Source organism: Microtus oregoni, unplaced genomic scaffold (assembly GCF_018167655.1).
Source record: "Microtus oregoni isolate MIOR12 unplaced genomic scaffold, Mior012 000007F_ref0000211, whole genome shotgun sequence".
In the NCBI taxonomy this organism is placed as follows: Eukaryota; Metazoa; Chordata; class Mammalia; order Rodentia; family Cricetidae; genus Microtus; species Microtus oregoni.
The window spans coordinates 49,720,939-49,736,440 of record NW_024543066.1 but is presented as its reverse complement, the minus strand read 5'-3'; the positions used below and the strand labels follow the sequence as shown (position 1 = coordinate 49,736,440).

Sequence of the window (15,502 nt, the reverse complement as noted above, 5' to 3'; positions counted from 1 at the left end):
ACCTAAATGGCCCTCAACTGAAGAATGGATAAAGAAAATAAGGTACATCTACACATTGAAGTATTACTCAGTGGTAAAATAAAAATAACATCATGAAAATTGCAGGCAAATGAATGGAATGAGAGAAAATCATTCTGAGTGAGGTAACCCAAGTCCAGAAAGACAAACATGGTTAGTGTCTATTAGCAGTAAAGTAAAGGATAAAATCCACATCCCCAGAGAAGCTAGTTAACAAGGAGAGCCCAAGTAGAGATGCATATATTTCCCTGGGGAGAGGAAATAGATGGTAAACTAGGGGCAGGGGTGGTGTGAGGATTTCGGGGATGGAAGTATGGAAACATGAGAGATTATTTTGGGTTGGGATAGACAGGGAGAATAATGAAAGGGATATCTTGATAGGAGAGCATTTTGGGGTTTGGGAGAAACCTGGTACCAGGGAAACTCCGAGGAATCCATGAGGATGACTCCAGCAAGACTCCTAGCAATAGTAGAGAGGATATCAGAACTGGCCTTCGCCTGTTATCAGATTGATGACTATCCTAATTGTCATCAGAGAGCCTCCATTCAGTAACTGATGGAAGTAGATGCAGAGATCCACAGCCAAGCACTGGGCCTAGCTCCAGGAATCCTGTTGCAGAGAGAGAAGAAGGATTCTATGAGCCAGGGGGAGTACCCACAGAGATAGCTGACCTGAGCTCCTGGGAGCTCAAGGACTCAGTTCTGACAGCTAGGAAGCCTGCATGGGACTGACCTAGGCCCTCTGAATGTGTATGACAGTTGTGTAGCTTGATGTGCTTGTAGGGTTTCTAGCAGTGAGACCAGAGTCTATCTCTGGCACTTGACTTTTTAGAATCCATTACCCATGCTGTGTTGTCTCACCACAACTCGGTGCTTATTGCATCATGCATTGTTGATTCTTATGGGAGGTTTACCCCTTTCCGAATAGAGACAGGGAAGGAATGAATGCACGGGCGAAGAAGGGAGGTTTGGGGAGGTGGTGTAGCAGTTCCTTTTGTTTGTGTGTTGCTTTTGTAGGATAATGAATAAAGAAATTGCCTTGGCCTAGTTGATAGGGTGGAGAAGACAGAACTGAATTCTGGGAGAAAGAAAGCAGAATGAGAGAATTGCCATGGAGCCGCCAGAATCAGACATGCTGAACCTTTCCCGATAAGACATGACCTCTTAGTGATATACGGATTAATAGAAATTGGTTAAATCGAGATGAGAATATTAGCCAATAGGAGTCTAGAAATAATGGGCCAGGCAGTGATTTAATTAATACAGTTTATATGTGGTTATTTCGTGTGTAAGCTAGTTGGGTGACTGGAAGAAAAAAAGGGACCAGCTCCTTTTAACAGGGAGGGAACAGGAGGAGAGGAGGACCAAGAAACTGGTTGGTATTCAAAATAAATGAAAAAAAAACAATAAAAGAAAGATAAAGAACGCTAGATAGATAGAAAGATGAATTTTTTGTAGTTACAATGCAAAATTTGAATTTCTTCCTTAAATCTTTGTATTAAGACACCTTTTATATTTCTGACTACTGTTTTTCTTTTTCCCAGGGAGGGCAAGTGATGTTATTGGCTCTGTGGAAATTAGTTTCTTAGGAGAAGATACATTTTGATGAACATGCAATGGCCGAGACTGGCAGTTTCAATCAGTATGACCTTCTGCAATATGTAGAAAACACAAATCACCTGAAATGACGCTATCCTATAGCCATACTGATGAATATCTCGCATATCACCATAGAATCTTCATCTGGTGATGGATGGAGACAGAGACAGAGACCCACACTGAGCACTGGACTGAGCTCCCAAGGTCCCAATGAGGAGCGGTAGGAGGGAGAAGATGAGCAAGGAAGTCAGGACCACGAGGGGTGCACCCACCCATTGAGACAGTGGTGCTGATCTATTGGGAGCTCACCAAGGCCAGCTGGACTGTGACTGAAAAAGCATGGGATAAAACTGGACTCTCTGAACATGGTGAACAATGAGGGCTGATGAGAAGCCAAGGACAATGGCACGGGGTTTTGAACCTACGTAATGTGCTGGCTTTGTGGGAGCCTAGCCAGTTTGGATGTTCACCTTCCTAGGAATGGACGGAGAGGGGAGGACCTTGGACTTACCACAGGGCAGGGAACCCTGACTGCTCTTTGGACTGGAGAGGGAGAAGGAGAGGAGTGGGGGGAGGGGGAGAAGGGTGGGAGGAGGGGGAGAAGGGTGGGAGGAGGGGGAGAAGGGTGGGAGGAGGGGGAGGGAAATGGGAGGCTCGGAGGAGGTGGAAACTTGTTTTTTTTTCTACTTTTCTCAATAAACAAAAATGGAAAAAAAAAAAGAAAACACAACTCACTGCCTTTATATTATAACAAAGTAGCTAGAATGGGCCAAAATATCTAAGGTGGCACCTGTGTCACCTTGTTGACCATGGGTTGAGTGACTTTGAGAAAGTGCCAGAGATGGCCTCACATAAAACATGCTAACTGGTTGGACAGCTTCTTAGGAAGATTGAATCAGCCTTTCTCCTTGTCTCAGTGGCACTGAAGGGAAGCTACAAGCCAGGCTGACCTTGTACCAAAGACAGAGGACACACCCTATTTTTTTTTTTTTTATAAAATGTGAAAGCATGAAGAAATGAACAAGTTTTTTTGCTCAAATTTTCATTACTTTTGAGTGAGGGATGGGTGCATAAATAAGTTTCTTTACCATTGGTGTCCTCATAAAGGAAGAAGGAACAAACAATATTTGTAGATGCTACAAAATAGAGGACAGTAAGGTCACTTGGGGAACATCACCAACCACATATTTCAGTTATAAATGCCCACTGGGGCATCTGATCAAACATGAATCAATGGGCCAAAAGCTGCCTGGAAGGAGGCATTATCAGAGCTTATTAAGGAGAACATGCCCCTTGAATGAGAAAAGGGAGACCATTTATGTCATGAGCATAATTTTTAAATTTGAAATACAGACATATCTTTATGTATCCATAAATCCCCCTAATGAATCAATTTCCATTTCTTTCAACAAGCATTCATTAAGGAACAACCAGCAGACAAATGTTTCTCAAGACTCCAGACCCTGAGCTCCAGGAACGGGACAGTCACTATTGCATCTACTTTCAGAGTCCCAGCTGCATGCAGAGACAGATGTTCATACACAGGCTTCTGGTGCAGCACAGTGTAGATGGCAATCCAAATTACTTAAAATAAGATAAATTAGTTGTTCACAATGTCAGACAATTTCATGCAGGGACTACTTAGAGAAAACTGGCGCCATAAATGATTTCTGCTCCCATTTGTCCAAGGTTATAGGCATACTTAAGAAAATGGATTCAGGAAATTCTTGTAGATATTTTAGATAGTGCCTCTACAATGTGCTTCCTACTTTAGATCAACACCACCTCCAAAGCTTCCACCCTTTGCTCTTCCCCTAGATATGCCTCTTGGCTCAAGTCTCTCAGTAGGAGCATACTGGAAATTTTGAAGAAGCATAAAAACAAAGACCCTAAATGGATGTGGAGTGACCTACACAAGGCACCATCCTGAGGAAGGATGAGTCTGTAGTCAGCAGGTATTTTGCACAAAGGATATCTTTCCCCTTTGTTCCCCAGGATGGCGGCTTTATCAGTCCCTGCCAGTCTGCAGCCCCAGTGCCTTCCCCATGTTCTTTTATGTCAGGTGCTTTTCTCTCACTGTGGTGTAATTACACAGAGATAGAATTCTTTCATTTGATCATATTTGCTATTTAGGCATTTTCTATTGTCACTGAGAAAACACAATGGTCTGAACTATGGTTCTAGTGCCAAAGCACTGGGGCATCTTGTCCTGGAGGGGTGCTCTCCAAAAGGTCACAATGACTGTGTGTCCTAAGTCTGCGTGATCAGAAAATGCCCTCCAAGGACACGCACTGTCTAAAGATGGATGAATTTTCTTTCTGTTTTTTTTTTTTCCTGACAATGACTTCAGTATCCTCAAATACCAAGGACTAGAGGCCACAGTGCTGTTGATACTCCACAATGCCTGGACAGCTTCCCAGGGTTGGCAGTGTCAACACTGCCAGGGCCAGAAGCTTTGAGGTAGAGTGTCCTCACTCCTCACTCAGTCTTCGCACTGAGTGCACATCCCTGTTTGCCACTGCTTATAAGAACAGGAGTCATAGTAGACTAGGGCCTCACCTGATTGCCCCATTAAGTCTTAATCACCTAAGTTTAAAGCCTTAAAACACAACCCCACTAGGAGCTATAGCTTCACAACATGATCTCTTGTCAAGACAATTCTGTCCAAAGTACCAGGGCAAAGGGAGAAGAGAAATTGGAGGGAAGATAACTTCACTTTAAGTGATTTTCCTTAGAAATTCTGTTATTCCTTTTCATGTGTCATTGTCCCAAATCATTGCAATGTCCGATTACAAAGAAGGCTAGAAATATTTTCTCTAACTTGATATCAATACTCTCAGCTAAAGCTGATGAACGTCTGTTAGTAAGATGAAAGGATGACATCTTCTAATTTTCCCTTAGCATGTAACCTTTCAGAGTCCTTGCAAGGCCCATAAGCTAGCGACCTCTACTCTCACATGGGATCATAGCACCACAGACACCATGCCAGTTCTAGGTCCTTCCTATTCCTGAGAAGAGGCTCAAAGAAAAAAACCCACTCACAGAGTACAACTTGGCTTTGTTTCCTCACTAGGAGTTTTTAGTCCCAGCAAACTTACTATACTCCATCCCATTTTGTGTTGAAAATTTTAGACTGCAGTGAGAATGGCTCTACATGATGCCCCTTAAATTAACTTCCCTTCCGACAGGAAACCCTGGGAATTCTGTTTTAATTGACAAAGATTGACATGTATTTCTTAAGGTATGAAGTTTGGAAAACCATCCCTGGAGAGTTACTTATTCACAACTGTGTATGTGTACGCTTTCCAAATGTCTATAAAGTAGTACCAGCAGAGCTTGTTTGAACATGTTGATGTTACTCAGTATATGCTCATATACTGATATAGCACAGTTTTGGTTTTCATTTATAGTTACATTTGATTTATGCTTCTAGTGATGAAAATAGGGCCATCATCCATGTCATCCATGAAATTTCTCCCAAACACCATATTTACATGAAATACTGCTCAGCCGCAATGGACATAGAGCAGCCAATGCTACCTCATCCTCTCCAGTAGGTGCCAAAGCAAGGCAACTCACCATTCTTCTTGTAGAACATAATTTCTCCTTTGAACTCGATCTTTTCTTCCAGAGACTTTTCTATCTGAAGCATCAGCTGCTCATTGGTCTCCACACCAAACAAAAACTTGCAACTGCAGCTCTTCTGCATGACTTCAGTTCGTGCAAACCCAGCCAACTCACAGAAGCCATCGGAACAATAGACTATGGGGAAACCTTTTGCCACCTGGGCATTGGCCAGGATGAAGTTGCTATCTGGAGAAAAAAAAAAAAGAAGACATTCAGCCACTTAAAGCTCTTCTTTAAGCCACAATTTCAGGTATCTGTTTAGCTCATTGAACTAAAGACTGTGCCTGTCTCAGACTTGGATGGGTTGTGGGAGCAGGGCTGGCTCGACTCTGACGTGGCTCATGTGCCACTCACTTTCCATGTGGCAGTTGGGATGATGCCTCAGAGGGTGGCTCTTGCCTTAAGCTGCCTGAGAAAAATGAGCTCTGGACCCATTTTGTTGTATTGCATGATCTCAAATGCAGATCCTGAGCCTGAGTATGTGTTGTGTCTAAGGGAGGAATCTCCAGGTTGAGGGAGGAGGAAATTTTAGAGATGAATGTTTAAGGATGAATAACGTACTTATAGGAAAAAGCAATACATGCTAGAGCTTAGATGCAAAACAAAGCATCCCCAATGTTTGCCAGTTGATTACTAGAATTTAGGGGGAAGTATAAATGATTATAAAAGCATTCCCTCCTTCACAAAAGAAACAAATGCTGCATACCAACCACAAGTATCTGAAATGGAGACTTTAAATATAATAAAATATATGAATAAGAGGATAAATTTAAAAGTAAGATTTAATTATAATATCAATATCCTATTACATGGAACTATTGTCTTAAATACAAATACATAAAAATATATACATATACTAAGTATAAAATATTTTGGAGGGGGAGGACCTTGGACTTCCCACACGGCAGGGAACCCTGACTGCTCTTGGGACTGGAGAGGGAGAGGGAGAAGATTGGGGGAGGGGGAGGGAAATGGGAGGCGGGGAGGAAGCAGAAATTTTTAATAAAAAATATTTATATACTCATATATTCATACTTACACACATACTTACACAGACATGCAAGTGTTACTACAGAATCTAGAATCTGTGCTTGTCTCTAGAGAAAGTAGCTTTGGGCACAGAGGGATGCACCTGGGTTTTACCATATACTCTACTGTGTACCCACTGGATTTATATAAAATTATTTATATATTGTCAACTTTGAAACACCATGTTCAAAGAGGTTTGCAGCAGGCAGCTATATATCATGTCAATAGAAAGGAGGTTCTGTGGTAACTTCTCGATGGCCAGTGGGATAAACTCGGAGCACCCAGGCCATTGTGTCCCCATCTCGTCCTGAGCATCTGTAGTTTGTTTCCCAGAACAGGCACTCAGCTTTGCTTCAGGCAGTCCTGGTCTAAGAGTACCATTCCTAGTGACAGTATTGACATCTTTGGTTGATCGATTCCTGAGCTGGTTTCTCCCTCTTAGAGCCAGAGCTGGAGAACAGCGTTTGGAAACTTTTGGACCACATGCTCTTTGTAAGCCACAGGAGTGAAACAGATTATCCTAGACTAAGAATTCTCTCACATTTCACAGTATCATTTATTAACTATTAAATGTTGGACATTGTCCAACGTATGAATGAATAAACTATATGTGACCCTGTCCTTAGCATGCTTCTGGCTGTGTAGAACCCTAGCTCAGTCTAGAGGAGATAAGTCCCTCTCAGACCTTAGTGTGCCCTCCTCCCCATTTTAAGATTTGATTAGGGGATTGCTTAGAAAACATGAAAACTGAGCTTGGCATAGTTGTCAAACATCCTGAAGGAACTTTGAATGTCATTTTTTGTCACTTTATAAGTGATTTTTTTTTCAATAGATCTCTGATACTTATTGACTTTCTTCAGAAATGCCAGGAGACGCAGGTTCACCTTTCAGTAAGTTCGAGGGCAGTGGACAGCTTGAGGAAAATGTGTGAATAAGAATAGTGTATGATTTTGTTTTCAGATGCTATAATTTCATTGAAGAAATGTATGATTATAAATATTAAGTTAATGTCATGTTAAGCCATGAATCTGTAATGTACATAGTGAATAATTACCTCTAGAATTAAGAATGTAAACATCCCAGGCTTTGAAAATTGTAAGCTAGAAATAAGACAAAAACAGATAAAGATGGAATGTGAAAAGCACTGCCATGGAACAGATGCCTTCACGAATAAGTCAGTGGAGAAAGGAGGAAACAGGGATGGAGCTGGAGGGTAGAAACCATCCTTTCTCATGGAGCCAAGTTTGCCCAATATTTGTAGATGTCAGCAGCTTTGCTGCATTTGTCTGGCAAAATTTTCTCCATTTTTCTACTTTCTTGTCTTCTAGAGACTTATAATTTAAGTCCTTCTTGCATATGATCTATACACAGAATTTTTTTAAAAAGTATGGCGTGAATCTTCAACCTGATTATTATATTCACTCATGATTATTACTAGACTACATTTTTTTCCCTTTCTTTTTTTTTGTTTTTTTTGTTTTGTTTTTGAGACAGGATTTCTCTGTGAAACAGTCCTGGCTGTCCTGAAACTCACTCTGTAGACCAGACTACCCTTGAACTCACAGAGATCTGCTTGGCTTTGCCTCCCAAGTGCTGGGATTAAAGTGTGTGCCACCACCACCTGCCCAAATTTTTTCTTAATCACTTTAAATTGTGCTTTCTCTTTACTGTGTTTTATGACTATTGTTTTTGCAAATTTTAAAAATTGGGAAACATATTTAATATATATATAGCATATATTTAAAAGATGTTAATTTTGTTTAACTTATCCTGCTTATACATTGTGCTAAGTTTCTTTTCTCTCTGAAATAAGAAACTCATAACCGGAATGTTTATAATAATCCTTATTTTCACCTTCTCCTTGTTTATTATTTATTCTCCCTTATCCAACTTTGCTCACATTTCCTTTCTGTTGCTGTGATAAAAATAAGTCTCTCCAAAGTCAATTTGGAGAGGAAAGGGTTTATTTGACTTACACTTTTGGGTCATAATCCATCATTGAGGTATATCAAGGCAGAAACTAAAGCAGAAACCATGTAACATCATAACTAGCTGGCTCACTTGCTGGCTCATGCTTAGTTCAGGATGGTGCTGCCTTAAGTGAGCGGGCCTTCCTCCACCAGTGAACAATCAAGACAGTCCCCCATAGGCTAATCTGATAAAAGAAATTCCTCAGTTATGGATTCTGCTTTCAGTACATGAATCTGGGCTGTTATGTTGGCAGCTGAAGCCAACTAGAACAAACATATAATCCTTTTTTTCATTTTAACTTATATGCAATATTATTTGGCTCTCCATTTCTCTTAATGGCATATTCTTTAAATTAATTCACATATCGTCTTTGCAATTGCTTGCAAATATAAGAAAAGAACAGTGCTTTAAAGTTCTAATAAGCTGAAAAGATGATGAGGTATTACCAAGCCATTGGATCTTTGTTTCAATTAAAGATTCTAGTGTGTTTGAGTAGCTAATTCTTCCTGCAAATATGCCACAAAAACAAAACAGAAGGAAAGGAATATACTTGGCCTTCTCTGTTTATATTTGGCACTTGTCCTCAATATCTAATTGCATTTTAATTCCAAAGGGAATGAAGTGGCTGTCTGTGCTTTGGAAAGCTTAGTGTACTGGCCACACGAGTGGTTCTTCTGTTTGGAAAGTGTTGTTCCTTCACCTTGCTATCTACTCTGGAACAATTGCTTTTCCAAATGCCAATCCTAGAATTCCCAAAGAAGCCTGGCATTTGCTTTAGAATTATGTAAAACAAAGCCAGGGCCTTAGTGGTTAGGAACTCATCACTGCTGTAGCTCTATGCGCACACAGGCTTGAGGTAATAAACTTTCCAGGAATCAATTATGCACATGGTATGTGCATCTGAAAGTTACAGTGCTTTTCTCTGCTGGTTTTAGGTCACCATTTTCTGTGTTTCTGGCTGGAAAGTGACAGTAAATCACATAATCCATTTTCAGAGCAGTTGTTGACTACAGTTCTGAATGCCTCGTAGCAGAAAGCGTTTGCAGAGCAGCAGGTAGAATCCGGTGTTTGCTAAATGGCCAGGCTATTTCAGTCTGACCTTCAAAGCACTTCCCATCAAAGGAAGATGGATAACTCTTTGTTCCCAAGTCAAAAGGAATGTAGAGCAATAAAAGATGGGAAGCAGAGAAGGCAAGCATTGTATGAATTTGTCATCAGTCACTTTCTCTACTTTAAGATAATAAAAAATTAGTTATGGTAAACTTTCATTCTCTAACCAAGACCCAAGTCTAAATATTAGAATTAAATCTGTATGGTATGTTGTTTTTACAGTATCGTGAGTTTTTACTGAAAAGCAGCAGTTTTCTCTTCACCAGGGAGAATGAGTAATCATTTGTCTTTTTCCATTTTTTTTGTGGTGTGTGTGTTTTGCATATTTTCAGGTGAAGGGCTACATGTGTTTGGGTGTATATAGCCATGTATGTTCACACATATGGAGACATGAGGTTAATGTTGGGAGTCTTCCTCCAGGGTTTTTTCATCTTATTGACTGAGCCAAGGTTGCTGATATGGCTAATCTCTTGAGACAACTTTCTCTAGGAATCTCCTGGCTCCACCTTTAGAGGCTGGAGTTGCAGGCTAGTGGCCACAGCCACAAAGCACTTATTTGGTTTCTGGAGGTCCTAGCTCTCTTGCTCAAACTTGCACAAACAGTAACCATTGAGCGTCTCCCCAGACTGACATGTATAAACTGATGAAAACGTTTTACTTCTCCCAGTTTCTAAGCCAAAGTCATTTAAAAAGAGACATTATATATTGGTGATATCATATAAATAAGTCTGGATCTTTCAGTTGCCTTTGTTATCTCTTCCAGAAAGTCAACACTTTAAAACTATGGAAGCCACTGGCTTCCTTTGCTTCAAAATACTTTGCATAGATGAACTACAGAGTCTCATAGAAAGCAGACAAATACACTTGTTATTCAAATGATCTCAATTTCAGTCTCATTCACTTTCCTTGTACAACATAATATTTCTAAAGTGTTCCTACTGAAAAATACCTTCCTTATGGCAAAAGCCAGTAAGTGTATATTCCAAGGAACACGGAACCACAGTCTTAAATTCAATACGGTTTAGCATTCTTATGTTAAACATTCATCAGAATTTTTAATATATTTGTGGTCATTCAAAGGTTTTTAACTTCATTTTCATATGTCCCTGCCAATGTTTAAGGTCAAATGAAACTTCAGGAAGAAGAAGTATTAGTTTGTTTTACATTTCTTTCTAAATGTTTGGTTTAGCGCAACCTGCCTGATGCAGGCTGGAGAATTACAATTCTAGGTAGACTAGAGGATGTTTAAGGAGGATAGGCAGAACCATCAATCTTTCCCTATAGCTTCAAATATTTAAAGATAGTAACAGTCCCACTTAATGCATTGATTACTCAAATGCGCACCACAGAGCTAGCCTAAGCAATAGAATCATTGGTAGATGGTAGTTTCATTGAAAGGGAATCTATGCCCTTAATGCTTTCTGCCAGTAAGTACAGATTTTCATGGTCCTACTCTCCATCTCTGAGGAATGTCTTTGATACTAGCTCTCTATTAAGGCTAAACTTTGTGTCTCATCTTCAAATACTTGTATTAACATAACCTGCAGAGGAGGAAGAAGGGCAGATTCAAATCTGCTAACCCTCATTTTCCTGTAAAGGCCAACAAGCAAACATAGGCATATAACTCCTTTCCTGAATTGCCCAAGCACCAGCTTTGATGTTTTACATTGATTGACACCTTGACAGGGTCTAAGTTCACCTTGGAAAGAAACCTCTAGGAATGTCTGTGAAGGTTTTCTAGAATAGATTCTATGAATTAGGAAGGCCCACCTTAAATGTGGGGGCACCATCTGATGGGATGGGTCTAAGACTAATTAAAAAAAAATACTAGCTAAAAAAACACCATCGGTCTGCCTCCCACCTCACTCTCCATTGCCATGCCTTCCTTGCTGTGACAAAATAAACAAAATAAGCCTTTCCTTCCTTAAGTTGCTCGGGTCAAGTATTTTGTCATAGCAACAAGGAAAGTACCTGCCACAATAGCTCAGCTGGTAGCATGCTCTTCTAGCATGCAGAAAGTACCTGCCACAATAGCTCAGCTGGTAGCATGCTCTTCTAGCATGCAGAAAGTACCTGCCACAGTAGCTCAGCTGGTAGCATGTTTTTCTAGCATGCAGAAAGTCCTGGGTTCAAACTCCAGTGCTGCAATAAATTGGATATCATTAGCTCACCACTCAGTAGGTGGAAGCAACAGGTAAAAAGCTTGACTACACAGATAGTTGAAAGTCAGCCTGGAATACATAAGACTCTGTTTCAAGTAAGAAAAAAAAGAAAAAGAAAAAAAATTAGCCTTGTATAAGAGTTCAATCAAGGCAGCTTGTGTGTCCTTGGTGACACCGAATACAGTTATAGTGGGAGACCACTTTATTGCTGCAGATAGAATGCTAATATCTATGACGTTAGAAAATTGCAATCATCTTTGTGTTTTGTGTTGACTTCAGTGTTGCCGTGCAAAGAATGATGGCATATTAATGATCTTGGTGACAAGCTAAAGTTCTCAAGATATTCTGTTTAAATTTAGAAATTACTTACATTTGATGGCTTTCCTAGTATTATTTAAAAAAAAACAGATGAGAAGTTTGTAACGGGGGTTCTCACAGTTCTTACACTTAATTTGCTCCCCAATGTCATACTTCACAATGTCGTAGTGCTGGCTTTTGTCACTCATTTATAATTTAATATTTAAAGGCGCTTTTACTCCAGAAAGACCAATACTAGAAAAAACTATGTAACACTAAATCTCACAGCTACCACTTGATTGCTGAGGCGGAGTGGAAAGCAGTAACTGTATTTGTTATGAGAAAACATTGTTCCCTGCTTTCCAACAAACAAACACATAGACAGACAAACACAAAAATGCCCTCAGTAAGCCACTGGGTGTCTTGAGCACTACCCTCAGCTGACTCCTCCAAGAAATTCAGAAATGAATTGAAACAAAACAAAATCTCGCATGCATAAGATGATGAGAAGGTCCTTCAGAATAACATCAAAAAGAACTGTAAGCACCTAGTGGCTGGCCAGAGAGATGAACCAAGGTGTCAAAGCACTTAGCACAAACCTGATGACTTCAGTTTGAGCCTCAGAATCCATATAAAAGTGGAAAAAGAGAACTGACTCATAGAGGGTATCTCTAATCCACACACACACACACAAACCATATGATGTGCTGGTCTATAATACATCATATACATAATAATAACAATAACACTTGAGGTGATAGTTTAAAAAAAAAACAGTACCAGTATTTGATCCAGTCTCATCTCAGCCGTGTTATACCTGGACATTTTAGATGTTTATCAAAGGTCTTTTATGGGGAAGAAACTAAATCTGTAAACAGTAGACGTGTGACGTTTATGAGTAACTCTGGCTCTGAACAAACTTCTGAAAACTTAGTTGACAATGTTTTGTGTCAACTGATAAAAGCATGACTTTTGGAATCTCTGAATGCCTTGGTTCTCAGTATTATCACTCTATTGAATTTTTTCTTATTAAAATATGTAGTTTTTAAGACTTTTTTCCTGACAGTATCATGTAATTTTTTAGCGTGGGTAGATGGGAGTGTCGCTGGTATGTTACCATACAGCTGACGTGTATTTTTTGTCTATTCTTTATTATCTTAGTAGTTTCATGCTATGTATGTACCATAACCAACCTATTGCCTATGAGAAACATGTAAGATAATGTATTTACAGCCATTGTTACAAGTTTATAATGTATTTTTCTGTCTTGTTTTATATGTATGTTATATAACATTCAGAAGAATTTTTTTCTTGATTGAGAAAAGGATACAAAATGCAAAATCCACAGTTTTGATAACTAAAAATTGCCAATTGTTTTGCAGTATTTTATTATATTGTGTGTCTTATCTTTCTCAGGCTTTTAGTTAGCTGATGAATGAATACATTAGACACTTCTGGGTTTTAGTTGGGATTTTACATAGCTTGCATTTTAATTCTTTTGTTCTTTGCTGTTTCTATTAACCCATAGCATTATTTTAATAAATGTTATAATACCAACCTAAAAAAAATAATTAAAAGAAGTATATAAGAACCTAGTGATAGTAGATGACTAGGGTAGGGCTCAGGTGGCTCAGGAAAACAAAAGGAAAGAAAACTGTCTTGTTGGGTATCATATCCAACTTTTACATACTGTAACAATGTAATATCTATTGAAAAGTGTCCTATAAACCTTATTATTTACTAGAATGATTGAAAACACATTACTTAAAAATAAAGTGTGATTATGATCCTGATTAATAACAGCAATAATAATAATAAACTATTTAAAAGACATTTTAAATATTCTAAATAATGGGATTGGAGAAATGGCCCCGTGGGTAAGAGTACTTGTTCTTTCAGAGGACCCAGATTTATTTCTAGCACAAGCACAGTAGATCACAGTCATCTATAATTTCAGTTTCAAGAAACTTAGCACCTTCTTCTGGTCTCCATGGGCACTAGGCACACACTTCCATATGTGTCAAATAAATAAAAAGAAATAAATCTTTGAAAAAAAGACCATAATTACACTTTTGAACAAAATGATGTATTTCAACATCTTCATACTTTTCTAAAATTGTTATGACTATTTATACTCTGCCTTGTGGATGTATGTTTAATGTAACAGGGACTCTGCAATGTGGATGTATGTTTAATGTAATTAATTTATTAATATAATCACAACTATAATAAAGTTATCAGCATATAGAATCTGTATAATAAGCATCTTATTGGTGTAAAAAAAGAGTTCCACACTAGACCAGAATGGAGTATAACAAAGGTTTATTTATCTAGGGATAAACTCACAGAAAGAGTGATGATCCACAGTCCTCTGCATATGCTAAATATGTCAATAGTTATCCTATCCTAACGAGTATAAGTATTATTTTAATAATGGCTTGGCTAAGTCATGAAAAGAAAGGAACTATGAATATCTAGTCTTCAACTCCATCAAAGACCCAAGAAAGGTCTGCACCGGACAGAAATTTCAAGGTCCAAATCAGGAGTAGAAGGAGAGAGAGTACGAGCACGGAACTCAGGACCGCGAGGGGTGCACCCACACACTGAGACAATGGGGATGGTCTATCAGGAACTCACCAAGGCCAGCTGGCCTGGGTCTGAAAAAACCTGGGATAAAACCGGACTCACTGAACATAGCAGACAATGAGGACTACTGAGAACTCAAGAACAATGGCAGTGGGTTTTTGATCCTACTGCATGTACTGGCTTTGTGGGAGCCAAGGCAGTTTGGATACTCACCTTACTAGACCTGGATGGAGGTGGGTGGTCCTTGGACTTCCCACTGGTCAGGGAACCCTGATAGCTCTATGGGCTGACAAGGGAGGGGAACTTGATTGGGGAAGGGGGAGGGAAATGGAAGGAAGGGGCGGGGAAGAGACAGAAATCTTTAATAAATAAATAAATGGAAAAAAGAACAGGCACACAAAAGAATGAACAAACAAACATACAAACAAAAAAGACCCAAGAAAGGAAACAATACTTCTTGAGTAAACAGGAAGTACAATCAAGTAACTTGCAAATGGTGCAAGAAAGAACAGAGACAACTGGCTACCTGGGCAATCACCAAATGTCTCATTTGCAACATTGGGGCAAACAACTTTGGCTAAGGCCTAGAGTAACTGACAGACCATTTTCCCAGGTAGGAAAAATTTAAAGACCATCTTACTCTGTCCTGGCAAGGTTTGGTAGTCTTTTTGTTTGTCCAGTCTGGATACCATGTACTTTGTCAGTGGTCAATGGTCAAGGGAAAGGAAGTTCATGGCCCAAAGTCCAGTTTTGTCAAGAAGAAAACAAGCTCTAAGTGGAGTGTCTTTGGTGCCCAACATTCTCTCAGAAATAGATCAGTGCTGCCAGAAGCAATCATGTCTCACATCAACAGAATCCTGTTATTTAAATGTCATATTCCACAGTTGTTTGAAGTGTTTGAAGATTACCTATCTATGTGGAATACAATTTCTATGCATCTAAAGAACCTAATAAGATTAACTATAAATATGACAAACATGGATGACCTATATACCTGTATACTTTAAAGATTAAGGTTTCATATTAAAAGAATTAAACAATCTTTACAAATGTGCAGCAAATGAGGACAATAACCTCAAAATATAAACAATATATAAGTGTCT

General features: G+C 39.2%; 1 protein-coding gene across 1 annotated transcript in view; it reads right to left on the bottom strand.

Annotated features, from left to right (window-relative positions):
- Kcnh8 (potassium voltage-gated channel subfamily H member 8) overlaps positions 1-15,502 on the bottom strand; it is a 431,344-nt gene that overhangs the window by 279,989 nt on the left and 135,853 nt on the right. Inside the window, exon 2 of the mRNA XM_041656042.1 lies at positions 5,197-5,430. Coding sequence (XP_041511976.1) covers positions 5,197-5,430 — 234 coding nt within the window. The remainder of the gene's footprint in view (positions 1-5,196; positions 5,431-15,502) is intronic.